This window comes from Chiloscyllium plagiosum, unplaced genomic scaffold (genome assembly GCF_037043375.1).
Source record: "Chiloscyllium plagiosum isolate Xiang-an unplaced genomic scaffold, Cpla_swu_hap1 HiC_scaffold_26, whole genome shotgun sequence".
NCBI lineage: Eukaryota > Metazoa > Chordata > Chondrichthyes > Orectolobiformes > Hemiscylliidae > Chiloscyllium > Chiloscyllium plagiosum.
This window is the reverse complement of record NW_028270164.1, coordinates 53745252-53771853: the sequence shown is the minus strand read 5'-3', so window position 1 is coordinate 53771853 and position 26602 is coordinate 53745252. Positions and strand designations below refer to the sequence as shown.

Here is a 26602-nt window from a genome sequence, read left to right as displayed (position 1 = left end):
AACTTGGTCATGATTGCCACCTGGTCAGTGCAGTTTCAGCCATCTGGAGTCATCAGCACAGTAGGAAGACGGTCAATGACGTCCCACTATCTTCTCTTCAATACCTCACACTCACTCTATCTCTGGCCTTGCACTCACTTCCCCCCAGGGCTTACGCTCTACCCCTCTCACTATTACCTGCAACATCTTCCCTCACTCACTCCCACCAACCCTTGACATCACTAACCCTGCATGCCCTCTCTGCTGCCCACTCACTCATCTGGGGTGCCTCCCCTTTTGCCCCAACAGTAATAGCAGGCCTCCCAATTTTATGTCCCATAGTACCTTCTTCTCTCTCATTCCAGGAGTAAACCTGCGCCCAATAGGGCAGAAAGATGAAGGGCTGCCTAACATTGAGTTCCTCACCCCTTATCAGGAGAGCATTCTGCCTTTGCAGTCAGCTGACTGACCGTGTCCAAGCAACAGGACTGCATACTTAAGGCTGCCCTTGACTTACCGTGCAGAAAACCACTGAGCAAAAGCAATTCCACTTGACTTGACTGAGACCTGCAGCCAGCCATGACAAACTTCCTTTCTTTGTATCTGCACTAAATGTCAAGGCAAGACAGTAGTAACATGACCATAACTCCTCTGTCTGAGGAGCAAAGTGATGAAAGGCAGCAGTGTTGGTGAGGTACATAGTGTGTCCTCAGTGTTCATGTGAAAACTGACACAGTCTTCAGATGATGTCAGTAAGGGGCAGCAAGTAGAGGGGCGAGGGCAAGAATTTGGTGATGGCACCAGAAGTAATGGTGCTGAAGAGGAAAGAGAAGGCATTGCTTGGCACTCGGTGAGAGCAGTCAAACCGAGCCAGGTCTGACATTGACAGCTATCTGTATCCTTCAGGTTTGAAGAAAGACTGGCTGGAAAGCTTGGTGTATGTCAAAGATTGGCTCCCATCACTGACAAGGTTCAAACCAGAGCTCAATCACTGCTCCTTCCCTTGGCATTGCTCTGCTGCTCCTTCCTGCAGCTACTTTAAATGAAGCTCATTCCGGCACCAAGGTGGGAACAATTAGCAAATGTATTGGGAGAATTCCAATTATTCACATTTCCAATGGCTTTAAACATTTAGTCAAAAATAATACTGGAAAATAACTCTTTGTAAAGTGAATCCGGGATGTTCCATTTGTGGATGCAGGATGACTCAGGCCTCAGTTACATCATTAATGTGTCGTTTGATGACACAGCGACAGAAGGGTCTGTTTCCACGCTGGACATCTCTATGACTCTATAAGTATCCATCAAGGCCCTGAGGTATAAACACTCCTGATTGGTCCACACTGGTTCTGCTGACGCAGTGTAGGTAATTGAATAACCATAAATCAGAGAGTAGGCCTGAACCACATCCTTCACATCTAGCCTAAACTGACATGGTGGGGAGGTGATGGTGTAATAGTAATATTATTAGATTACTAACCTAGGGTCTTGGCTTCAAATATCACATGGCAGATTCAACGTTTTAAAAATCTGGAATGAAGAGCGAGCCCAATCATTGACTCCCTATAGTGTATAAGCAGGCCATTCGGTCCATCAAATCCACAATGACCCTCCAAAGAGCATCCCACCCATGATGACCATGTAACCAGTATCAATTGTTGTAAAAACCCATCTGGTTCACTAATGTCCTTTAGGGAAGGAAACTGCTATCATCCTGTGGTCTGGCCTACACTTGACTCCAGACCCACAGCAATGTGGTTGACTTTTAACTGATAGGCAATAAATGCTGGCCTAGCCTGTGACATACACATTCTGCAAATGAATTCAAATGAACTTCTTATCCTCAAATTGTTTCAGGGAAACTGCTGCTGGGAAAAGCTTATTTCTTAGCTGGAACATATTTTATAAAATATTTAACATTCATTGAGTAAATTCTAATTCACAGCCAGTTAAATACTTAACAGAAGGAAAATACCATAGCCAATCAATACACCGCAAGATCCCACAGTGACATAAATGAGCAGAAAAAAGTTTGTTTCCATTTGTTTATGAAAAGATAATTAGTGAGCTGGCAACTAAGGAGCAGCACAACTCACAAGTTACAGACCAGCAAAACCACAGACTTCATTACTCATGTACATCAACCAAAACACGTTGATAAAGCTCAGCAGGTCAGTCAGCGAAACCATTTTAGGTCCTGATGACCTCTCACCAAATGAAAGAAATTGTGACCTGAAATGTTAACTCTGACTCTCTTTGTTCAGAAGCTGCATGACCTGCATTTTTAAAATTTATTTCAGACTTCCAGCTCTGCCAGTGTTTTGCTTTCTGAATAAATATTTGTGCACTGACTTTCACAATGATTGTCAGTGGATCAGTTTCCACTGGAACCAGAACTGTTACACCCTCTGCTCAGACTAGCTCTCAATGCAGACTTTGTAGCTGATGATGTGGTGAGAGTTGTGAACAAGACAGCCACTGTTAATGGACTGAAGAGACCAGGAGGAGATCAGGTAAAGTGAAGAGACTGGCATTTGTTAGTTGGCAGCAGTCCGGAGCACTGTTGGAGTCTTCAAGTGATGTGGCTGTTGAGGTCAATTGCTGGCCCTGAAAGGAATGTCCATACTGAGCCACTCTGATCCTTTCCTATGACCATTCAGCCATTCGTCCAGGCTGCTAGCCCTCTGATCTCCGTGCTATCTCAAATCGCAAAGCAACAGCCAGCTCGGAAATGGCTGACATCGACTTTGAGCATCTGAAAATTGGCCTGTTCAGACCCTTGACAGAAACTCAATGTCATGCTTTGGATCACGGGACAGCCAGCACTGTCGGAACGCTGCATCCCAGAATCATTGCTCTGCCACAGGTTGAAAACCTAATCCACACACCCCCATCCCCCTGCTCCTGAAGCAGCCTGGTGGGTGTAAAAGTGCCCTGAAACTGCATTACATTTTGAAATTATAGGAGTATTTGGGATCTCACTGAAACTGGGGTTTTCAACTGGTTATTCTGTTTAGTACCTGACATCCCACTTAATGGGGAGCTACCTCAAAGTGCAGGCTACAATAAATCGGTGTTTCAGTTGTACTGCTGTTTACGTTTCCAGAAGTACATTAGCAGTGAGCTAAAATATTATTCTTGCTGAGGATGGTAATATTGGAATTGGATTGATGTTTGACATTATTTCAAGCTTTAAAAATTGAATCTGATTTAAAATTTGATTTTTTAAAAAAACTTTATTTGGTTTAGTAGGTGTAAAGGCTTTTAAGCATTAATGGTGAATAACAGAAATAATTACCCTCCACCTTAATCAATCATATATTTGAACAGGACCATTCTTCAGAAAATCGCGATACTTCCTTGAAAAGTCTTCCCACAATCCACTAAGCACCCGTTCATAAATTCTAATCAACTGCAATTTCTTCCCTCACTCTTTATGGTTAATTACCCGAGTACAGGAGTCTGTTCACTGCAAACAGAACAAGGAAACTAACCATTTAAAAGCCAAATTCTTCAGATGCTGGGAATCTGAAATAAAATTAACACAGGAATTGCTGGAGAAACTCAGCAGGTCTGGCAGCATCTGTGGAGAGACAGAAACAGAATTAACTCTTCAAGTTCGATGAATTCCTTCTGCAAACATGTACCTGCAGACATTCACATTAACACCTCCAGCAGCACTCTAACATTATCGTTTAAAGCCTCCAAATGCTATAAATAACCCAATATAAGCACATCAGTAAATATGAAACCTATGTTGCTCCCAAAACACTTGTGTGCATACAATAAAGAACAGCACTTGTCACAGAGTTGAGATGTCCTGTGGTTAACTGAATAAATAAGGAACCAGGTCAGGTCAGCTTGCTCATGGGACTGCCCTGTTTTTCACAGTCTGCTATGCTTTGGAAACCATGCGATATGAGGATTTCATACAAAGGTGTACCACCTGCTCTGGGATAGTGTAAATTAATCCTTCCACATGAGCAGTCGCTCAGGTAGCAGCCTGTCAAATATCTCTGCATGTTAACAGCTGGCTTTGGGAACTGTGCAGCTACCAATAACACGTGTACAGCAGATACTACCTGAACAGAGAGACATTTCACCAGAAACATTATAGTGCAAGGTTTCAAAGAAACTATCTCACCTCAGAGTACAGCGTGCATGGAGATGGAATGATAAAACAGTGGTAATATCAGCAGGAGTCGGCCAATCAGTCTCAGGCCTGCTCTATCATTCAAACAGACCATGTGTGTTCTGCCTCAGCACCATTCCACACCCCCATCCTCATACTCCTTTGATGTCCGTATCACTTAGAAATCTATTGTTGTCTGTCTTGTATAAACTCAATGGTGGAACTTCTGCAGATCACAGAGTCACAGTCTTACAGCACAGAAACAGAGTCTTCGGGCCACACCAGTCCATGCTGAACAAAACTAGTCCCACCAGCCTGCTCCTGGCCCATATCCCTCCAAACCTTTTAAACATTGTAATTCTGCCAATATCTACCACTTCCTTTCTGCTCTGATCCCCAGAGGGTCAAGGCTGGTTGGAAGACTCTACCAATGACCCATTCAGAACAAATCAAAGGTTATTCTCAGATTAAAGACACAGTGCATTCTGGAGTCGGGATCTACCTGTTTCCAGCAAAGTCTATCACAGGAAGGCCATTTACTTGGTTCCCTCAGCGAGAGATCAGGCTAACTGCAGCACCTCGTACAGACATTTTGTCATCCACCTGAGGATTCCATCTCCCAATGTAACAGTAAAAGATTGATAGTGGGCGGCACGGTGGCACAGTGGTTAGCACTGCTGCCTCACAGCGCCGGAGACCCGGGTTCAATTCCCGCCTCAGGCGACTGACTGTGTGGAGTTTGCACGTTCTCCCCGTGTCTGCGTGGGTTTACTCCGGGTGCTCCGGTTTCCTCCCACAGTCCAAAGATGTGCGGGTCAGGTGAATTGGCCATGCTAAATTGCCCGTAGTGTTAGGTAACGGGTAAATGTAGGGGTATGGGTGGGTTGCGCTTCGGCGGGTCGGTGTGGACTTGTTGGGCTGAAGGGCCTTTTTCCACACTATAATGTAATCTAATCTGTAATGTAATCTAATCTAATCAAATAATCTTATCCAAAACTAGAGCTTCTTTAAAGAGAGATTTATTAACAGGATGAAGGAGTCACTGGTGAGCCCAGCATTTATTGTCTATCCCCAACCGTCCTGCAGAAGGTAGCGGTGACCCACCCACAATGCCATTAGGGAGGGACTTCCTGGATCTTGACTCAGCGACAAAATATATCAGTGAAGGAACAGTGATACATTTCTAAGTCAGGATGTTTGAGTGCTGATTTCGCAGTGAGGCCAGTTTATCAGTCTGGGTTAGTATAAAGTTTCAGGAAGTGGTGGCCATCCCCTGGCAAGAAAATCAGTCTTTGATTTGACCTTCACTCTTCAATCTGGACTTGGAATTTTCTCCGTGTTGTTTGCTGTTTCCTGCTGAAAAGGTGGAAGATTGCACAAAGTGGGTTTGGTGGTCATATGATGTGATCACAAAACCATATACAGAATGTACTTTATGAGGCTAATAATCTGGAGAGGGTTTGAGTTCAAATTCCACTGCAGTTATTTGGAAATCTGAAATCAATGTTAAAAATTTGGAGGTAAGAAGCTGATCTCAGTAATGGTGAGGCAGATTCACAAACATTTTCATTATTAGCCAGTTATATAGAGTCATAGAGATGCACAGCACAGAAACAGACCCTTCGGTCCAACTCATCTATGTCAACCAGATATCCTAAATTAATCTAGTCCTATTTGCCAGGACTTGGCCCATATCCCTCTAAACCCTTCCTATTCATGTACCCATCCAGATGAATTTTAAATGTTGTAATTGTACCAGCCTCCACCACTTCCTCTGGCAGCTCATTCCATAGACGCAACCCCCTTTGCACGAAAAAGTTGGTCCCTTTTAAATCTTTCGCCTCTCACCTTAAACCTATGCCCTCTAGTTCTGGACTCCTGTAACCCAGGGAAAATACCTTGTCTGTTTACCCTATCTATGTCCTTCATGATTTTATAAACCTCTATAAGGTCACCCCTCGGCCTCCAACACTCCAGGGAAAACAGCCCCAGCCTATTCAGTCTTTCTCTATAGTTCAAGCCCTCCAACCCTGGCAACATCCATGTAAATCAGTTCTGAACCCTTTCAAGTTCACAACATCCTTCCTGTAGGAGGGAGACCAGAATTGCACACAATATTCCAAAAGTGGCCTAACTAATGTCCTGTACGGCCTCAACATAACCTCCCAACTACTACTGAATCAATATGTGACACCTGTCCCACATCAGGGAGGCACATGCTCTTAAACTGCTCTCGGAAATGGCCTAGCAAGCTACCCAGTTATATCGAAGCTGTTACTGACATTTTCAGAAAAATACCCATCACCACTAGGCAAGAGGCAGAAAATGTTAACAACAACCATGTTCCAAAACAAAAGAAACAACCCTAGCTTTTCACAGAGTTTGATCCAAGAGGCTTATTCTGGGGAAGGCCAGGCTCAGTGGAGAAGGATGTTGAGAGTGTGGTGTTGGAAAAGCAGAGCAGGTCAGATGAAGGGCTTTTCCCTGAAACATGGATTTTCCTGCTCCTCGGATGCTGCCTGACCTGCTGTGCTTTTCGAGCGCCACTCTCTCAACTCTAATCTCTAGCATCTGCAGTCCTTGCCTTTGCCTCAGGGAGAAGGATTGCAGGCCTGGGGGTGATCATGTGTTTGGGGTGAAGTCTTGGGCCTGATGCAGGGAATGGGTTTGAGGCCAAGGTTTGGGGTGTATTAGAGACCTTTGGAGATGCTGGCAGGTGTTCTTAGTTGGAATAGAGGCCTGGTCTGAGGCCTCAACCTTCTCATTTGAACAAGGAACAGATCTGTTCAAAAGGACATTCTCCCTGATGTGAAACATCAAATCGGGTCATTATGTGAAGGTGAGACAGTTCCTATCAGTGTTCTTTGTCTGTTGTGTGGCATCACAACACACAGAACATGGACCATCATCAGAAGAAATAAAGAGCATTCCCCAGGATACTTATCAAATCTTATTTATCAATAATACTACCAGACAAATACCTAAAATGAGTTGATCTGAAGAAAGGCTAGGCAGGCCAGGCCTGTATTCCTCTGATGAGTGAGAAGTGACTTCAGTTGGAACATAAAAGATCCTGAGGGGACTTGATCAGGTGGATGTTGTTCAGTGATCCAAGCAAGGTCAGCTAGATGGACCTCATAGAAAATGCATTCCCTGATTAGACCAGATTAACCCTGGCTGACAGATAAACAGCAATGTCAGACATTCTATTCACTCAGAGCTGGCTCTGAGGGAGCTGGATCAGTGTTAAGTACTATGAATGTATAAATAAAGAATGACTAGGTGACGGGATACTGGCCTCTGTTGAATTGTTTCAGGGGTGACATGAGAAAAGCAGGCTCCCAGAGAAAAGCAGGCTCCCAAAGAAATTCACTCACCACTGCCATCTGCTCACCTTTAAAGGTGTCTCTGTGCTCTATGAGTGTATATAGTGCTGCGACTCTGCCTGGGGAATTAGCCTATTGTGAGTCTGTCTGTGTGCAGACAAATTGACAAACGTTGAGCAATGGATATAATGTATATGGATTTTAGTAAAGCACTTGGTAAGGTTCCCCATGGTAGGCTCATTCAGAAAGTTAGGCGATATGGGATACAGGGAAATGTGGCTGTCTGGATACAGAATTGGCTGGCTGAAAGAGGACAGCAAGTGTTGGTGGATGGATGGTATTCCGTCTGGAGGTTGATAACCAGTGGTGTCCCACAGGGATCTGTTCTGGGGCCTCTGCTCTTTGTAGTTTTTATAAATGACTTGGATGAAGAAGTGGAAGGGTGGGTTAGTAAGTTTGCTGATGACATAAAGGTTGGTGGTTTGGTAGATAGTGTCGAGGGCTGTTGCAGGCTACAACAAGACATTGACAGGATGCAGAGCTGGGCTGGGAAGTGGCAGATGGAGTTTAACCTGGATAAATGTGAAGTGATTCATTTGAATGCTGAATACAGGGTTAAAGAAAGGATTCTTGGCAGTGTGGAGGGACAGCAGGATCTTGGGGTCCATGTCCATAGATCCCTCAAAGTTGCCACCAAGTTGATAGGATTGTTAAGAAGGCGTATTGTGTTTTGGATTTCATTAACAGGAGGTTTGAGCTTAAGAGCTGCGAGGTTTTGCTGTAGCTCTATAAAACCCTGGTTAGACCACACTTGGAATATTGTGTCCAGTTCTGGTCACCTCATTATAGGAAGGATATAGATGAGGGTGCAGAGGAGATTTACCAGGATGCTGCCTGGATTGGAGGGTTTGTCTTATGAAGAGAGGTTGAGTGAGCTCAGGCTTTTCACACTGGAGAGAAGGAGGAAGAGAGGTGACGTGATAGAGGTGTACAAGGTAATGAGAGGCATAGATAGAGTAGATAGCCAGAGACATTTCCCCAGGGGAGAAATGGTTGTCACGAGGGGTCAGAGTTTTAAGGTGATTGGAGGAAGGTTTAGGGGAGATGTCAGAGGGAAGTTCTTTACACGGAGAGTGGTGGGTGTGTGGAATGCACTGTCAGCTGTGGTAGTAGAGTCAGAGACATTAGGGACATTTAAGTGACTGCTGGACAAGCACATGGACAGCAGTAAATTGAGGGGTGTGTAGGTTAGGTTGTGATCGACACAACAGCATGGGCCGAAGGGTCGATACTGTTCTATTTCTATGTTCACACACACAAATCAGTTGGCTTGCTGTAATGTCTGTTTTATAACTTTTACTGTTTTAAATAAACTAACCCACAGAATTGGTCAGTCCCTGAAGAGCAATTATTGTTCGACTAAAATTGCTAAGATGATAGATGACACCTCATAATTTGGACATATGTCAAAATGTGTAGATGATACCAAATTCAGGGATTTACGTAACAGTGTGGGGAGACTACAGAAAGATGGAGGAACTATAACCTGGTCTATAGAATGGTGAAGAAATTGCAAAGGAAGTTCAATATAGTAGAATGAAGTGGTTTGTGTTGGTGGGAGCTATTAATAATCACTTCATCCTGGGAGGATATAAAATAAAACATGATGGTAGAGCGAGGACACCTTCAAACAGAGTCATGGATTGCTAAAAGTGTTTACACAAATTGGTAAGATCAAAAAATCGAAACAAAGATACTGGGATTCATTTCAAGAGGAATAGGACACAAAACCGGGAGGTAATAGCATTTACACAGAACTTTGGCTGAATCAGATTTGAATATTGCATAATTCCATTTGTTACGTCACAAACAAAAGAGGAAACTGCAGTACTGGAGACAGACGTGGAAAGATTCACAGGGAACTGAGAAAGATCACGGGTTGAGAAGGTGGTCTCTGGGAAACTGGCGATCGAGTAGAAATCTTTAAAGTTATAAAAAGGTTTGACAGGATGGATGTGGGGAAACTTAGGAGGGAGTTCAAAATAAATGAAACATAAACATACGACTGCCAACAACAAAGGACACGGAATATTTCGGAGAGTTTGCTTCGCAAAGAGTGGTTAATGCATTTAGGGAGACGCCTGATGCTTACAAGGGGAATGAGGTGATCGGAAGCTTTCGGAGATGGGGACAGGAAATTACAGTAAAAAGGAATTTTGAGGAACTCTCTCTCTATAGTAGAAGAATTGGATTGAATGTACTGCTTTTACACTTTAAGTAATTTATGATTCATAATGGTTTCAGAAACGTGACCCTAACCAGTTTGAACGGTTTGCCCCTCATAGTCACAGCTCTTCCAGCTTGCTGACTGGGCAAGATGTAGTTAGCACCCACCTGCACACTAAAACTGGGCAGGTGCCAACAAGTCTCCCGGAGATACTGGCTCCCGAAGCCGGTAATCTGTTTGATCTGATGGGTACACAGCCCTGCTACCTTCGCAGTAAAATCGAGGGTAAAAGCAAACTTGACCAGGTCGGGGTTCTCCTGTGTTACTTTGCTCCTCACTTCAGTTTGGATGTATTGATCTGCCAGTTCTTTGAAGGAATTGTAGCTGATGTCCTGGAAGAATGTGGAAAGCAACACATCTCCTTGGAGCTGTTGGAGATAAATGAGAAATGAGGAACTCAGTGAGACTTTGTGACTGAAACTACAGATTTTACATGAACAATCTTAATTTATAATAAACTAATCAAAGCAAAGTTATTAATAATTACATATACAGCAAAAGACGGGCAAATACAGAATATTTCTCCTGTTATACAAATGTGTCCACATCTTATTTAAAAAAAATCAGCTTTTGGCACATTTTCTGTCATTCAATCTTTGCTACCTGTTGCTGTGCCACAATCACATCTTTTGTATAATTCTTCTCAGATTCCTCTGTCCACTCTGATAATGGAAACTGTCTTTGGAAACATTGGATCAACTTCATCTTTAAGAGGAAAAACTTCCTTTCAGCCCAGCCAAGGAATTTTCCAGGGTCAGTGTATATCAGATCTATGCTTTCAATTGTGAACCACAAAACGTTAGTATCTAAGTTCAGCAGCTCATAGGGAAGGCAAATGGAATGTTGGCCTTTGTTTCAAAGGGAATGGAGTATAAAAATAGGGAGGTTTTGCTAAAACTAAGAGTACAGCTGTTAACAGTACTGGTTGCCTTATGTAAGGAAGGACATACTGGCATCAGAGGCAGTCCAGACAAGCTTACAGTCAGCAACCAGGTACGGATGGACAGTCATATGAAGAGAGTTTGAGTAGATTGGGGTGTCTACTCATGGAATATAAAATAATGAGAAGTGATCTTATTGAAGCAATTAAGATTCTTAGAGTACTTAAAAGGCTTGATCATCATTGGCAATCACTCACTAACAAGTCTGATTGTCCACCGAGGAAATTCCATGTCACTAGGTGTGGGCTTTGATGAGGCCAATCCAAGAGCTCTATCTCCATGCACTCATTTGGCAGCTGTTCCCAGGAGGTGGAAGTGGTCCACACCCCTGAGATCATTGACATTCCTTTCGCCAGCTTCTTTTCCGTCCATCCTCTTACTGACAGGATGTTCTCAAAGAATTGTGCCCTTCATACAGGAGCTTCCTCCAAGTCGGTTTCTTCTGAACGAGGGTCTCCATTCATTGATGTCTATGTTGACAGGAATCTTCAGGGAGACCTTGAAATACTCCTTTCATCCTCCTTTTATTTGAGTTCCTTCCTTGATCTGGGTGAAGATGATTTGCTTTGGCAATTGGAACTCAGGCATCAAGCACATGGTTGGTCCAGCGAAGTTGGTTTTGGATGATCATATACAGGTGCGATTGGCTGCTTCAGGGATGTGATGTTAGTATGCCTGTCCTCCCAGCTGATGTGGAGAATCTGTCTCAAACACTGTTGATGGTATTTCCCCAGGGTGTTAAGAAGGTGTCTATATGTGTCTCAAGTTTTGGAGATATATAGAAGAGTATAAAGAATGACTGGCTTATACTCAAGGATCATGGTATCATCATAGATGTCACTGTTGAGGACTCTCATTCTTAGATGTCCAAAAGCGGCACTTGCAGATTGGCCGTGATGTTAAATCTCCACATCAACATCTGCCTTAAATGACTAAGGGTTCCCAGGTATGGGAAACGTTTCACGTTTGGGAAGATTTCTCCATTGACTTTGATGGGTTAGAACTTGACCTGGGATGGATTGGGAAAAAGGATATCAGCCCAAAGAAAGAACAGGATAGGTATGGAAAGGTTGTTTCCTCATCTGAGAGAGTCATAATCTCAGAATAAGGGGTCAGTTAAGAAAGAGATGAGGAGGAATTTCTTCTTTCAGAGGATTGTGAATTTATGGATTTTTCTTAAAACAACAGAGAGCTGTTGAGGCTGGGTCATTAAATATATTCAAGGCAAAGATAGACAATTTATAAATCGGTAAGGGAATCAAGACTTCTGAGGAGAAGGCAGGAAAGTGGGGTTGATGATTATCAGATTAGCTATGATCTGATTGAATGGCAAAGCAGTCTCAATGGGCTGAATAATCTACTTCTGATCGAAAGGCCTTATCATACACTGCTTTATAGCAGGTCAATACTGTATGAAAGCTTCTTCAGTAATAACCCTCAGTTTCATGACCTCTCCTGAGATCGACATGGATAGGAAGTACATTAAGATCACTGTCACCTCCACATCACCCATTGTTCTGACTTCACAATATAATTGCTATTGCTGGAACTCCCTTCCGACAGCATAGTGGGAGTACCTTCACCACACGGACTGCCACAGTACAAGAACAGTTCCTGCCTTTTCCCAAAGGAAAATGGTGCTGGGCAATAAGTACTAGCCTTCCCAGAAAATGAACAGAAGAAATTCCTGCTTCTTACCTCTGTATCAACACGATCACCGACATTTTGGAGTATTGCAATAATTTTGGAAATGGAGTTATCTACTGTTAAAAAGAGAAAAAATGCAGCATGTCACTAAGACCATTCGGGGTGAATTCAGGTAAAGAGACTGGAATTAGACCAAAATCTCAGGCCCGATTACTCCCATCCTGCCCAGTATCCATGTTGTGAGCCATATTATCCAATAATTAATGGAAAAGCTCCTTATCTTATATTCTCTTTTTATAAATAATCACATTTAACAGTTGAAGGAGATGAAATCTCCTGTTGTAATGAAGTACCAGGATTGAAATATTAGCCAACAAAGTGAGTTACACTCCTAGGACTGTGCTATCATCACTCTTGAGGCAAACCAAGAAGCTAGGCCCCAGGGAACACCTCAGCAGTGCAGATGTTGAACCGGCGTAACTGTGTTAGCTAATGGAGCCTACACTATTTATTATACCTTCAGTTTTAGTATGTCTGTGTTCACCTTTATCAATTATTTTTCAAACTAGCAGAATAAAGGTGAAGGCTCTGTGGCTCTCTCAACAACATATTCTCTCTCATTGTAAATGTAGGTAGAATATTAGTTGAAGGATAAACATTGGAGAGGACACGGCACTAAGGGTCCAGCTTGTTGACATAGTGCTTCGGGATACATTGCATCCACTAAAACAGGCAAATGGGTTTTTGATTTAACATTTCAACAAAGAGGTGGCACCTCCAACAGTGCAGCCCTCCGTCTGCATTACACTGGAGTTCTCACAGCACACGACTGAAAGGTTATAATCAAGTGAGAACAGACATGCTCCAAAGGAACATGACAGACTGACAGGAATGGATATTTTCACCTAGACACTGAAAGCACAGTGGCACCTGGGAAAGAGTTTGCTATTTGATTTTTATCAATAGCATGGGTAGGAATAAATATGACTTTCAGCTGGATGTGGCTTTAATGACATGCCTTGACTCAGGGCGTGGAACAGGTATGGAGGGAGGTGGGGTGCACTGGGGGCCCAATATCTGGATTCTGGAGCTTTAGAGGACTCCTTGCGCTGAGGTGGGGTGTGAGACTGCTGTGCTAAGATAGGTTTGGGACCATCGTGATCAGGTCAGGGCTGGGGCCTGGGTCAGGAGCAGCGCTAGGGCCTTTGGTTTTTGTCCTCTGCCAGAGAGCAGTCAATGCACAAATCTGAACAGCAGTCCACATTTTCAAAGTTTTTGTTACCCCTGTTCCTGCCATAAGCAGAAGATAATTCAGTATCTGGACAAACTGCCTGGCAATGTGTCACTGAATTGTTATCCCATTTAAAGCTGATTACAATTCTGTTCTATATTACACAGAGGGAGGCTTTGCCCACGTCGTTCATTTTGGTGAATGAATCACCCAGTCGGTACAAAGTAGATGTTTTGCAGCAATAGCCTAACTCCTGTTGTGGTGATGGCTGTCAATACATCACACACTCACCGGATTCTCTTGGCCCATCTGTTTCCAATTCTTCAACTGCGTGTGTTTCCTTCAGGCACTTCTCTTTGTCTCCGCTGGTCTCAAGACTCTGAACTATCCGATCCACTTCCTCGGACACCTGCTCATACACAGACTCAGAGTCGCGGGCTGGAACAGAACACACAGAGGGTACACTCAGGTCTCAAGGTCACTTCGCAAAAGTGATAGAAGACAGTGTGAAAGGCATAACTACAAGCTGCAGGAGAGCTCAGTGCACAATTCCTGCTGTCTCTCAGACTGGGCATCTCTGGCAGGCAAAGATACAAACTGTCATTTACAGAGGTATAGCACATGACTGAATATTTCAAATCTATGCTTTCTCATGTCAGAAAGCTTTTAGTTTCATTACGTGTGCGAGCAGCTGAGATTTGAACAGTTTAGAGCAGATTTTGTGAGATTTAGTTTAAATAAAAGCATCCATTCACATCAACATAAATGCTGAACGTGATAATGATCCAGACCCCACCACTGTCTTTCAAACTACTGCCCCCATTCCAGAATTTCACTTCCTTTCCAAAGTCCCAAATGTGTTGTTGCCTCCTAAACCATTCCCAACTTTCCTGGAATTCCAGGTTTGAATGCGCTCGATTCAGTTCCTGGTGCTGCCAGTGTCTAGACAGCTCTCTTCGAGTCATTTCACAAATGGGTGACTGTGACTAAGGGAAAACATTCCCTCCTTATCTTTCCCCATCTGTCTCCAGCATTTCTGAGCATCCCACCTTCCAGTACCTGCCCACTGCCATCCGGCAGTTTGGGACAGCTCTCGTCTGATTCTTTGCTATCTAATTGTAGCAAAAGATGTTTGTTTCCTGTCCCTGCACTGTTACCGCTGGTTGTCCCCCAGGGATATAGAGTCATAGAGATGCACAGCACAGAAACAGACCCGTCAGTCCAAATCATTCATGTTGACCAGATATCCTAAATTAATCTGGTCCCATTTGCCAGCACTTGGCCCAGATCCCTCTAAACCCTTCCTATTTACATTTCTATCCAGATGCCTTTTAAATGTTATAATTGTACCAGCTTCCACCAATTCCTCTGGCAGCTCATTCCACACACACACCAACCTCTGTGTAAAAACGTTGACCCTTAGGTCCCTTTTATATTTTTCCCTTATCACCTTAAACGTTTGGACTTCTCTACTCTGGAGGAAAGACCTTGGCTGTTCACCCTATCTATGCCACTCATGATTTTATAAACCCCTATAAAGATCAACCATGTGTCTCAGACGCTCCGGAGAAAACAGCCCCAGCCTATTCAGCCTCTCCATATAACTCAAACCCTCCAATACCGGCAATATCTTTGTAAGTCTTTTCTCCACAGATTGAACGCAGTATTCCAAAAGTGGCCTCACCAATATCCTGTACAGCTGCAACACGTCATCTTCTTGGCCACCCCACCTTGTCTCTCAATGACATGCTGTCCCTTGGCAACCTGGTCCAAAAGGATAGTACAAGTTTCCATGTGATGATACCCAGCTCTCCTGCACCACTGCAGTTCTGAGAATAGGCACAGAATGAGGCCATGGCCCATTAAGTCAATGCCAGCTCTCTGTAGAGCAATCCAATGAATTCTATTCATCCATTCTACCCTTAGTTCCGGAGGTTTATTTCTCTAAAGAAGGGCCAGGAAGTGAAATTATGGGTCTCACTGCTCCTCACAGTCTTGGGTGTTAAGAATTGGGAACCAGAGCCTCAGTGGGTGTTGAGCTTTTTCCTGCAGATTTGCCAAAAATCCTTTATCTCTGTTTCCAATGTCTTTGTTTATAAAAGATTTGGAGATGCCGGCAACAAGTTTAATTGGAAGTACTAGCTTTCAGAGAGCTGCTCCTTCATCAGGTGGGCCAAGTGCTAGCAATTGGGACTAAATTAATTTAGAATATCTGGTCGATATGGATAAGTTGGACTGAAGGGTCTGTTTCTGTGCTGTGCATCTCTATGACTCTACATCCCTGGGGGACAATCAGCGGTAACAGTGCAGGGACAGGAAACAGCGCTCTGAAAGTTTGTGCTTCTAATTAAACCTGTTGGACTATAACCTGATGTTGTGTGATTTTTAACTATGTTTATAAAGTCCATCAAAAACTCAGGTTCAGTATGATAAACTTTACAGCCACTGCTTCAGATAATTACACATTTCCTGGTCAATCATATGATGAAATTTCTTCAAACCTGGCCCTATGTAACATCCAAGCAGCAACATCCAATACACTTGAACTGCACACGTGCTGCAAACAATAACCTCATCTACAAATGAGGATATCTTGAACTAACAGTGGCATATTTAATGAGCACATGACTCCTTGTTTCCTTTTCGAGTTTAATAACAGCAAAACCTTCCAGTAAATTAGCACCAACCAATTCACTTGTCATAGCATGTGGCTTCTGCTCACACAAGTGGACTTTGTTAGCAGAAAGATCACATTTTGATTTGAGTGATAAGGATTTGCTTATCTTAAACCGAAACTGACCGCATGTGCCAATGCCCAGTATCGAACATACAATAGCAGAGCAAAGTACTGCAGAGGCTGGAAATCTGAAAAGCAAAGAGCAAATTCAGCAGGCCAGGCAGCATGGTGGGGCAAGAAACAGTTTCACTGACGTGTGTGCATCTCTGCACAGACACTGCTGGGCAGGCTGAGCATTTCCAGCATTTCCTGCTTTGTTTTAAACCCACTGGCCAGCCTTTGAGAAGTACAAGGGACTTTCTAAAGAGCTTCTTAGTCTCCTTCAGCTGCTGTTGTGTTAGTGGTGGTTTAGCACAACATTCAACTTGAATAGATGAAGAAAACATGAACAACCTGCTGAACAAAAACTACATCAAATTGATCATTTGTAAATCAGTCATCAATAAAAATGACCTATAGGAAGTACCATGTCCTAGAGCTTACTAATCCTTTTTCCTTCTTCCAGTCAATAAGTAAGGCTAAAGACAAATCCTAGGCACCAAGTGAAGGAATGGAGATCAGGCCTGAGCTTAAAGGTCCTTGTTAGCGAGTTTTGAGAAGATTTGTAGCTCAGATTGAGGTTCTGGATGTAGGTTAGCTTGCTGAGCTGAAAATGAACCTTCCAGCTCAGCAAGCAAACCTACATCCATGGTCCTGTGTTCATCTCCAGGGCACCCACTCTCAGCTAGCTTTGGAGGACTTCTTACTAAACTAGTGAGAAAGCAGATTGCCCCTCCGCCTGGAGCTTCTTCCACAGCCTAATGTATAGAACATTACAGCACAGGATAGGCCCTTCAGCCCACGGTGTTGCACCAGGTCTTTTGAGAAGGAGGGGATGACAGTAGAGATATGTGTGAACAGTTGTACACACACACTCTGAGTGACATTGTGTGTCAGGGAGTGAGAGAGAGTCACTCTTATACACACACACAGTCACTCTCACACACATGCAGTCACATACTCACACTTCCTTTCACTCTCACACACACTTCCTTCCTTCATCTCTCACCTCAGCTTTAGTGAAAAAGCCTAAACATCTGAAGTTTCTCTTCCTAAGTCTGCCCTCTGTCCATCTTACTTTTCCAATGAACCTACGTTGCTCATTTGCCATTACTTTTCCATCCTTTCGATTTGTGGTACCTATAAACTGCTGGTGATAAATCATACACTCTAATGATGGTTCAGTCAAAAAGCAATAGCTCCTTTCTGTTGGATTCTATACTTCCGGACATAGCCAGGATTTTGTTATTTATTTTATAGCCTGTAAAATCATGTTCTCTGTTTCTCCCCATCATCTTTTCGTAGCCTCCTCTCCCTGTGACCCCCTTCAGTGAGCCAATCAGCAGCAAATGCAGGAGAGAAACAGTCTGGATGGAGAAGGAGTCCCCCACTAATTCTATTTACAGGTGTTATTTTTCCCAATTAGTTGTCCCATGATTGTGTTTTGAGACATGCGTGCATTTTGAGTGCTTGTGACTGCTGCAGTCCATTACTAGGTAGCTGCTAATTTTGGAATTCAAAGGGGTGACCAAGGGTGGATTATGTCACCCAGAATGCACCCTGGTTACCAAAACAAATGGCCACAGAGACTCAGGCTCTAGCTTCAGGACAATTGGATCTTGAACACTATTCTATCAATATTTTACATACTTTATGAACACACTGAGGCCTCTAGAGAGGGGTGTGCTGATTGAGTTGAATCAAACTGCTTCTTTGCATTCACCCTTGCACAGGATAAACAGTTTGATGTTTTGTATTTATTTGCTCTGCATTTTGATGTGCATGTGTGAAAGCCATGAGGATAGGATTGAGCTGCAGTGAATAATATTGTTAAAGTCGGCAGCCCCTGTTCTATTATGTCTCACAGTCAATGTACCTATAAGAAATATGACATCACCACTGCATCATGGCATATGACCTGAAGTCTCATACTCCATCATACCTTGGCTCACTTGAAGCATGACACTCTACTGGAAGAATGTAGCTCTGTGTAACTCAATAACTTAATGTTAGCCTGGAAAATTATATGCCTGAGGAAAGTAATACAATAATCTGCTCATTGTGACAAATATCTGTTAGATTCTTGAATACCAAGGTATCCATGCCCAGTGCCTTATATTATGAGGGATTATTCAAGGTAAAATACCCTGCTGGAGGCAGGGTCATGTCAATATACAAACAATTTATGGATTACTCAGAAATCCAGCTCCCATCAACGGCTCAGGCTGATTTTATGATTGACATCACCAAAGCTGAGGGAGTATCTTGTACAGACCTTAGTGTGCAACAAGTATATCCTTCCCCCTTCCTGGATGGCAATCAGTAACCCCTCCAACTGGGGGACATCAGCAGTAGGTATGGCTGGTTTGATAAAGATTGACAGACACCGCAAGGATGAGTTGAAAGATGGTAATGTAAACCTGGAACTCTTTCTCCACGCCCCCACTCCTATAAAGGCTGGAGAGTGTGGGTCGATGAGGTCAATCAGATGGGTAAGTCCTCACCAGGTAAGGGCACTAATGGAACCCAGCCAATAGAGAGAAGGTGCAGATGAGCCATGATTGAATGGAGAGCATGCTCAAGGGGTTGGATGGCTGGCTTCTAATATCAAACTGACTTTCTCAGAAATGTATGGAACTAAAAGCAATTTTGATTCCGTCAAAATTCCCATCATAGAGATATACCTGAGGAGCCAGGTACAAAACAAATAATGCCATTTACAGTAGGTCGGGAAGTGAGCTTGAATGAAGAAGAACGAGTGATAATGATTTGGACAGACATATTCAGGTCGCAGGAGGAAGTTATGAAAAAAAGCCTGATTTGCTTAATGGGATAGCTGGCTCGAGGCATTGGCTCCAGGATATTTATCCAGCTGGAAAAATCAGTAAATCTGTCCTACCTGTTTTATTCAGCCTGGGCCTGCACACAGCTTTCAGAGCCAGTTGCTTGGGATGTTCCGCTTTAACCTTGCTGGCCCCTGGACCTCCCCATCCAAATTCTTTCACTTCCGAATTATTCTTCTTAAAAGAGAAAACTCTGCGCAAGCTGCTTTTCCTCCGGACCTTGGTTTTGTGAGGGTTGATCTGCTGGTCTCCTGGTGTCCTCTGACTCTCACTGAGTAACTGCTCCCCATTCTCTTCAGGAGTATGTTCTGCCTGAGGAGCACCAAGCTCTTTGGATTTTTTACATCCATCCTCTTTCTTTTCATCACCTTTTTTTCTCCACAGGAGGCTGGTGATCTTCCCGAAGAATGTTTGAGACCTTCTCCCTCTTTTTGCATCCTTGTTCCTGTCTTTGCCAGCTTCCTTCACCACAGCCGTGTCAGTGCTCAAAGAGTTATTGATTGGAGGGAGGCCGTCATTTCGATGTGTTAGGCTTTCTGTTTCAGCCTGCTTCCTTTCACTCTCCCTGCCTACTGTCCCCGACTCACGCAACCCAGCTCCTTCTGGGCGGCTTAGACTTCTTTGTGGCATCTTTGTTGGAAGCGATCTCCACTTCAGCTCCTTCCCTCTCAAATCAGCTTCTCTTAGACTCAAGCTGCGCTTGATATAGACTTCCACCACTCTGCGAGGTTTCAACCCATTCACATTGACGCTGAGAAGATTCTCTGAGTGACCAGAGCAGCCAATGACACAAGCTTCAGGCACTGGCTCCATTAGCTCAGTGTCAGGGATCCTTTGTAAAAAGAAAATACAACATATGTGAACAATATGTCTTAAATGTGCTTCATGGCAATCAGCCAGACCCACACAGTGCTCAAAATCTATCAATTTTGCAGAAACAATATTTTCTTTTGTTGCCCATCAATAATCACAGACACAATATCTTCTTTAAGACAGTGTAAGCCGTTAATATTTTATAAATTCCTACTTTGGAAATAGAATCAGTCTGACTCAAGATTGGGATATAGACAAACTCTAACCTCACACCTTTAATGCATTGTCTGTGCTGAGATGTCACTTTTTTTAATAAAACCTTAATTTATCTCAAGAATGGGACTTTAAAGAATTTCTAGAATATACATATTAATAAACTGAAACCTGCAACCCATTCTAAAAGATGAAAGACTTAACAGCAATCTAGGTTTAATCAACATATCATTTCAGTTGCGTTTTACTGTAAACTTTTGCTATAAATTCTGTGTCTTATGATCCTGTTTCACAGCTACCTGATGAAGGAGCTGCACTCCGAAAGCTAGTGCTTCCAAATAAACATTTGGACTATGACTTGGTGTTGTGTGATTTTTAACTTTACCCAGCCCAGTCCAATATCAGCACATCCACATCACAGTGTAAGCAGGCAGAATATGCCTTGGTACACTGAAATACTAAATACAGGTAAAACTGGGTACATCACAAAACCAGGAGGAGAAAGTGAGGTCTGCAGATGCTGGAGATCAGAGCTGAAAATGTGTTGCTGGAAAAACGCAGCAGGTCAGGCAGCATCCAGGGAACAGGAGAATCGACGTTTCGGGCATAAGCCTGAAGAAGGGCTTATGCCCGAAACGTCGATTCTCCTGTTCCCTGGATGCTGCCTGACCTGCTGCGCTGTTCCAGCAACACATCACAAAACCAAGGCATTTGAATCAGTGTGCCCAGGCAGTGATTGTGAACAGCCTGATTTTAAACAGTTGGAAACAACTGTTCTGAAGAGAGGTCACTGGGCTCAAAGCTTTCTCTGTCCACAGGTGCTGTCAGACCTGCTGAGTTTCTCTAGCAATTTCTGTTTCTGTTTTAAAGGAACTAAACAGAACTATTAGTGTACGGGATGCAGTTACTTGGAATATTAAAACACTTCCAACATTTAAAAAGGGTTAAAATGTGCTTATTCATGCCCTTAAACCAAGAGAAGAGCTTAATGAAATGAGGCTCCTCCAGTATAGGCAGGTGCAAGAGCCAGCTGTTGGAATGGTTAAAGTTAGACTGGGTGGTGTAGTGACAAGCCAGTTTCAACACAAGTATAAAACATCACAGAAACTCAAACCGCCAACAATATTATTTATCATTGAACCTCCTTGACGTATTGCATTAGTTCATGGTCAATTTCAGGCAATTTTCACTTATACAATGAAGGGAACCAAAACTCTACACCCTTAAACCTACCGTAACACACACACACAAACTGGTTTCTATGCTGACCACTCAGGCAAAAGTTTTCACCATAACAAATGCCACCAAAGTAGACAGAAACTGTTCCCACTCAGGAAAGGGTCAAGATTGAGGGATAAAGGAATTGAAATAATTGGCAGAAGCAGAAGTGACATGATAGATATCTTTGGAAATCTAGTGACTGGTTAGGGTCTGGAATGTGCTGCCTGAGAGAATGCTGCAGCCAAGTTCAATCGAGGCATTCGAGAGGGACCGGGCTTTTTATCTGAGAAGAGAGTTTGTGCAGGGTTAATTGGAGAAAGCAAGTGAATGGTGCCAGGTGGAGATATTCATTCAGAAACACGATGGGCTGAATAATTGTGCATTGTAATAACTGAAAAGCTTTGTGTGAGTGTTTGATAAACTTGATGGAGTTGTACCATTTCGGCATAAAGACCTGGATGTTGTGGTCAGTGATGAAGGAATGATGCTTGCTGTTCATTACACTGACAGCCCTCAGATCTCTGTGTTTAACTCCAGAACAATACAGTATCATTCCTCTCAAACTAAAATCTGGGCCATAACTTCCAAACAATTTAACACAGGGTCAAAACGCACCTTATGCCCTGCTCAGGGGCTTCTGTCTCCACTGTCCCTTTGCCAGTCATAAAGCACCATTTCTATTTTTCCACCGGTTGCATTTGCAGCTGGGATCTTTGAGTAAAAACCCATTGGATGTTACCAGAGGGCTGAGAGGTGCAAAAGGAGGTGTAAATACTGATGGGTTTACTGATTGACCAGAGCAACTGTACCCGTTATGAGTGTAACTGCAAACTGTCCCCAGAGCAGATTAAATCACTAAAGCTTACCTGTTATTAGTAGAGAGGTGCAGAACAAGCCTTTGGTAGTAGAAGAGTTGTTCTCACTATACCAGAGCTGCATACGATATATATACACCATCAAGTTCAGGCAATAAAAAAAGTGTTCCTCCAAATGTGTGACCAAACTACACCCTTCAATGGACTGATGAAGATTAGTCAGAGATATGTAATCAAGGTAAAGGTCCAATTACATTTTCAGCTGACTGGTCTGTATTGTACTCGGTCTCCTGTAAATCAGCTGACATGAATTTCTTGACTCTGTTTATCAAACAAGGAAGCAGTCTCTTTTCACCTCGCGATTTAGAACACGTTCGCAGCTGAGGGAAAGCCTTAAAGGGACAGGCCACAGTAAAGTGGGAGGGTGCAAAGAGGGTGTAATCTATGTCACAGCTACACAGCACAACTCACCTCCTTAACCCACTCTATAACCTTCGTAAGGACAACTTCATTTCACAACCTCAGGAACTCCCAGAGCACTTCTAGTCAATGTTGCTTGACTGAAATACAGGCACTGTTTAATGTTGGAAACAAGTAGGTTTGAGGGGTTGAGTGGCCTACATCTGCTCCTCATTGTTGTATCTGATTCAGTTAATTGGCGCACAGAAAGCTCCCACAGAGAGCAATGTGGTAACAAACTGGGTAATCCACCTTACCCATGAGACAAAAGGTAAATATTGAGCAGGACACTGGGGAGATAAGGTTCGGATCTTTGACGCCCATGAGCTGTGACTTGAGACACAGGAAATCAGTGTGTTTCTAGATTGAAGGTGGACAACTTCGTTCAACTCACTGGTGTGGCAGTGCCAACATGTTCATTCTTGTCCGTGACACAAGGTTCTACTATGGCAACAAACATTGATGATTCAGAATGTACTGAAACAAACCCATTCTCTGCACCGGAATTTCGAAGCATCCATATTTCCGATAGGAATCCGTGTCAAATTTTTCTTCTTGGAAATACAGATTTTATTTGCCTCTCAAGTCAGCACATGAAATGGACCAGGTGATCTAGCCCATGTCACCAGGACGATGAGGGGGCATTTAAGACGTACCTACACACAGCAGACCAGGTGTGTCAAACAATAAACAGGGTGGCACAATGGCTCAGTGGTTAGCACTGCTGCCTCGCAGTGCCAGGGCCCTGAGTTGGATACCATCCTTGGGCGACTGTACGGAGTTTGCACATTCTCCCAGTATCTGTGTGGGTTTCCTCCAGGCGCTCTGGTTTCCTCCTACAATCCGAAGATGTGTTGGTTAGGTGGATTGGCCATGGGAAATGCAGGGTTACAGGGATAGGGAGGGGGGAGGGGTACTGGGTCTGGGTGGGATGCTCTTCAGAAGGTTGGTGTGGACTTGATGGGCTGAATGGCCTGCTTCCACACTGTACGGATTCTCTAATTAACTGTGCTGTCACTCTCAATCATTACACACCAACTGGCTGTGGCACCTGCCCTCTCTCTCTGCCTGTTTCTCCCCCAGAAGTGCCCTCTTCACTTTCTGAGGACAAGAGTATTGAGGCCTCAGAGGAAGCATTGCCAAGGCTATCTCCTGCACCCCCTCCAGCTCAGATACCGACACCTCAGTGGGAGCGACTCATTTAGACATTGTGGGAGAACAGTCTGGTGAACCCTCACTGTGGTAAAAACAATGACTGCAGATGCTGGAAAATGTGCTCTTCCAGCACCACTGAACCCTCACTGTGACAGCTCCATGGCTGGACAAGGTAGAAACTAAGTCAATAAGTGTGGTGCTGGAAAAGCATAGTCAATCAGGCAGCATCTGAGGAGCAGGAGAGTCAACGTTTCCAGCATTAGCTCTTCATCCGACTGTGTGGCCCAGGCAGCTGGCATAGCCAGAGACTGGAACCCTGCTCAGTGCCAGGTAGGAGAGGACCCTGTGGGGTCAGTAATCAGGGACTTGCTAGGGAGGGATAGGAGCAGCACATAGACATGACTGGCCAAACGGCCTTCATTCCCAGAAGCTGCAGCACGCCCGGTGACTGTCTGATTGCCTTCATGGATAGGTTGGCAGTGCCATAAAGTCAGGCCCAGCCCCCTTCAGGTCTGCTGGAGAGGGGCACATGTCTGTATTTCAACACTCCAACTAGTAGCCCTGAAGAACCGAAGGTTTGGCCATGGGGGTGGGCGATGGGGGGGGGGGGGGGGGGGGGGGTGAAGGTGGTGGACAGAGGGCTGACGCTGAGGTTCCAGGTTCCCATTCTTCACAAGGAACAAGGGCAATGCTGGGTTGGCATCCAGCTGAGAAAGTCAACCAGCCCCTGGCAAGGTAGCCCTCGCCATGTGGGGCCTGGCCAGACACACCTTCCCCCCATGGGTCACAAAAACAAACCCCCAAGGGCCAGAAACCCCACCTGCTGAGGAGGCCCCACCATCTGAAGGCAGAACCAGGGAGGGCGTACACGAAAAGGAAAGAGAGAGAGGGGAAGACCAAACTTTATTCAGAACACTCTGTTGTGGCTCGGGTGACAATAGCTTGGATGTGACTCTCAGCTTATTTATAAAAGTTTGTCCTTTAACCCCACATATGTTTGTTTGTCTCTTTTTGAAGAAAAGCAGGAGGCTGGAAGAACACAGCAAGCCAGGCAACACATTATTTCCTAGTGGCCCATCCAATTAAACCCACTTCCCAAAGTCTTCTCCTGACTTGTCTACAGGCTGCACCTGCCCAGTGTTTGCCTGGTGACTAAGCCTGGTGTGGTCTCTCAGTAGCCTCTCCCCCCCCCCCCCCCCCCCCATAAACTCCCCTGAAGTCAGGCAGCTCCTGAGTGTGGACAACCCTTCCAAGCCCTCCCATTATCTCCTTCCCAGCCAGGTCTTATCAGAACATCTCTTGCATATTCTGCTGTCTCCGTCTTCACGATTGTATTGTGCTCTTCCCCAGAGTCTGAACACCCCAGTGCTGAATAGTAACCTACCAAGGCTTTGTGCTATTTCAATGGCCGTCCTATCCTCCTCCCTCTTTCACCTTGTTTTCTGTGGATAGACCGGATGAATGGACTGTGGACCTTCGATTGACAAGACCTGACAGCCCCAGACAGAATGTACCCAGCCCCCTGACTGGTGTCTGTACATCTCTCTGAGGTTAGCCCTCCCCTCAGATTGGGCACTATGGAGCCAGCAAACTGACTGTGGCCAATCTCCAGGGCTGGTATCAAAAGCTGACCACAACTTACTGAGGTCGGACACCCTGACTGACAGGCATGGACTGCAAAAAGATCTCACTAAGACATGGCTAACTGCTTGCTGCCCACAGTGTGTTTGTGTGTAAGTTGCTGGCACACAGAGCAGTGGATGAGATTGATGTAGCACATTGCTGTATAGCAGGAAGACTACTCCATCGACTGAGGATACCCAGCAGCAAGGCAAACTGCCTGTTCCTGTGACAGCACCCATTGACATGATAAGGCAAGACTGGGATACTGTGAGCAGGCAGGCACGAAATGAGGGAACAGTAAGAGAGGAAACAAAGAATATGCAAATACAATCTGGTCCAGTCTCTGAGCCTGCTACCTATCCCTGTGCTCAGTGTCCCTGCTGCAGAATTCCATACTTCCGCATGACCTCAGTGTGGGCTTCCAACCACGATGTGATTCCACAGCTGTCACCCCGTGTCGAGGTGATTCCAGAGCTGTCTCCCCGTGTCGAGGTGATTCCAGAGCGGTCTCCCCATGTCGAGGTGATTCCAGAGCGATCTCCCTGTGTCGAGGTTATTCCAGAGCGATCTCCCTGTGTCGAGGTGATTCCAGAGCGGTCTCCCCGTGTCGAGGTGATTCCAGAGCGATCTCCCCGTGTCGAGGTGATTCCAGAGAGGTCTCCCCGTGTCGAGGTGATTCCAGAGCGATCTCCCCGTGTTGAGGTGATTCCAGAGCGGTCTCCCCATGTCGAGGTGATTCCAGAGCGGTCTCCCCGTGTCGAGGTGATTCCAGAGCGGTCTCCCCGTGTCGAGGTGATTCCAGAGCGGTCTCCCCGTGTCGAGGTGATTCCAGAGCGGTCTCCCCGAGTCGAGGTGATTCCAGAGCTGTCTCCCTGTGTCGAGGTGATTCCAGAGTGGTCTGGAAACAAGGCCCAGTGCAGACTGGGTGGTTTGGAAGGAACGGTCTGAACTTGTTGTTTCTTTATTTTCTAATTTATTTCTACGATCTGTAATGCTGGACATTTTATTTTAAACTTCCTAATGTTTTTTTCCCCCCAAGAGCTTGTACTGAAGATTCTGTACCTAGGTACCCTTGTACTTAAAATGGCAGCATAAGTGGTGACTTGTAACTTTTCACTGTCCTCATTTGACAATAAAGCTA

The 26602-nt window shown here is 44.5% G+C and overlaps 1 protein-coding gene across 7 annotated transcripts; it reads right to left on the bottom strand.

Moving 5' to 3' along the window:
* Positions 1-1996: 1996 nt before the first annotated feature.
* On the bottom strand, positions 1997-22574 carry LOC122563327 (uncharacterized). Of its 7 annotated transcripts, none has more exons than XR_015750970.1 (7): positions 22276-22571; positions 19219-19994; positions 13835-13981; positions 12364-12428; positions 9832-10092; positions 5363-5464; positions 5115-5328 (listed from the first exon to the last, which is right to left on the bottom strand). XR_015750970.1 is itself a non-coding variant. In XM_087973743.1 (6 exons), exons 2-6 carry the CDS (start codon positions 19973-19975, stop codon positions 3446-3448), a joined length of 1344 nt encoding a protein of 447 aa, XP_087829869.1. In that variant the 5' UTR covers positions 19976-19994; positions 22276-22574; the 3' UTR covers positions 1997-3445. The 7 variants fall into 7 exon arrangements, 5 of the variants coding, with proteins under 5 accessions (XP_087829869.1, XP_087829868.1, XP_087829871.1 ...); XR_015750969.1 differs by having other exon boundaries at positions 5363-5467; positions 22276-22569; XM_087973743.1 differs by lacking the exons at positions 5115-5328; positions 5363-5464 and adding an exon at positions 1997-3562 and having other exon boundaries at positions 12364-12425; positions 22276-22574.
* Positions 22575-26602: the final 4028 nt, after the last annotated feature.

What these genes read in the sequence shown, in the direction of transcription:
- LOC122563327 (XM_087973742.1), bottom strand. Translation starts at nt 19,975, where the DNA reads ATGGAGCCAGTGCCTGAAGCTTGTGTCATTGGCTGCTCTGGTCACTCA. An exon ending in GTGATCGTGTTGATACAGAG is followed by an intron (nt 10,093 to 12,363) that starts GTAAGAAGCAGG and finishes TATCTCCAACAG; the next exon opens with CTCCAAGGAGATGTGTTGCT. An exon ending in TGCCCAGTTTTAGTGTGCAG is followed by an intron (nt 3,563 to 9,831) that starts GTGGGTGCTAAC and finishes GTCTCTCCACAG; the next exon opens with ATGCTGCCAGACCTGCTGAG.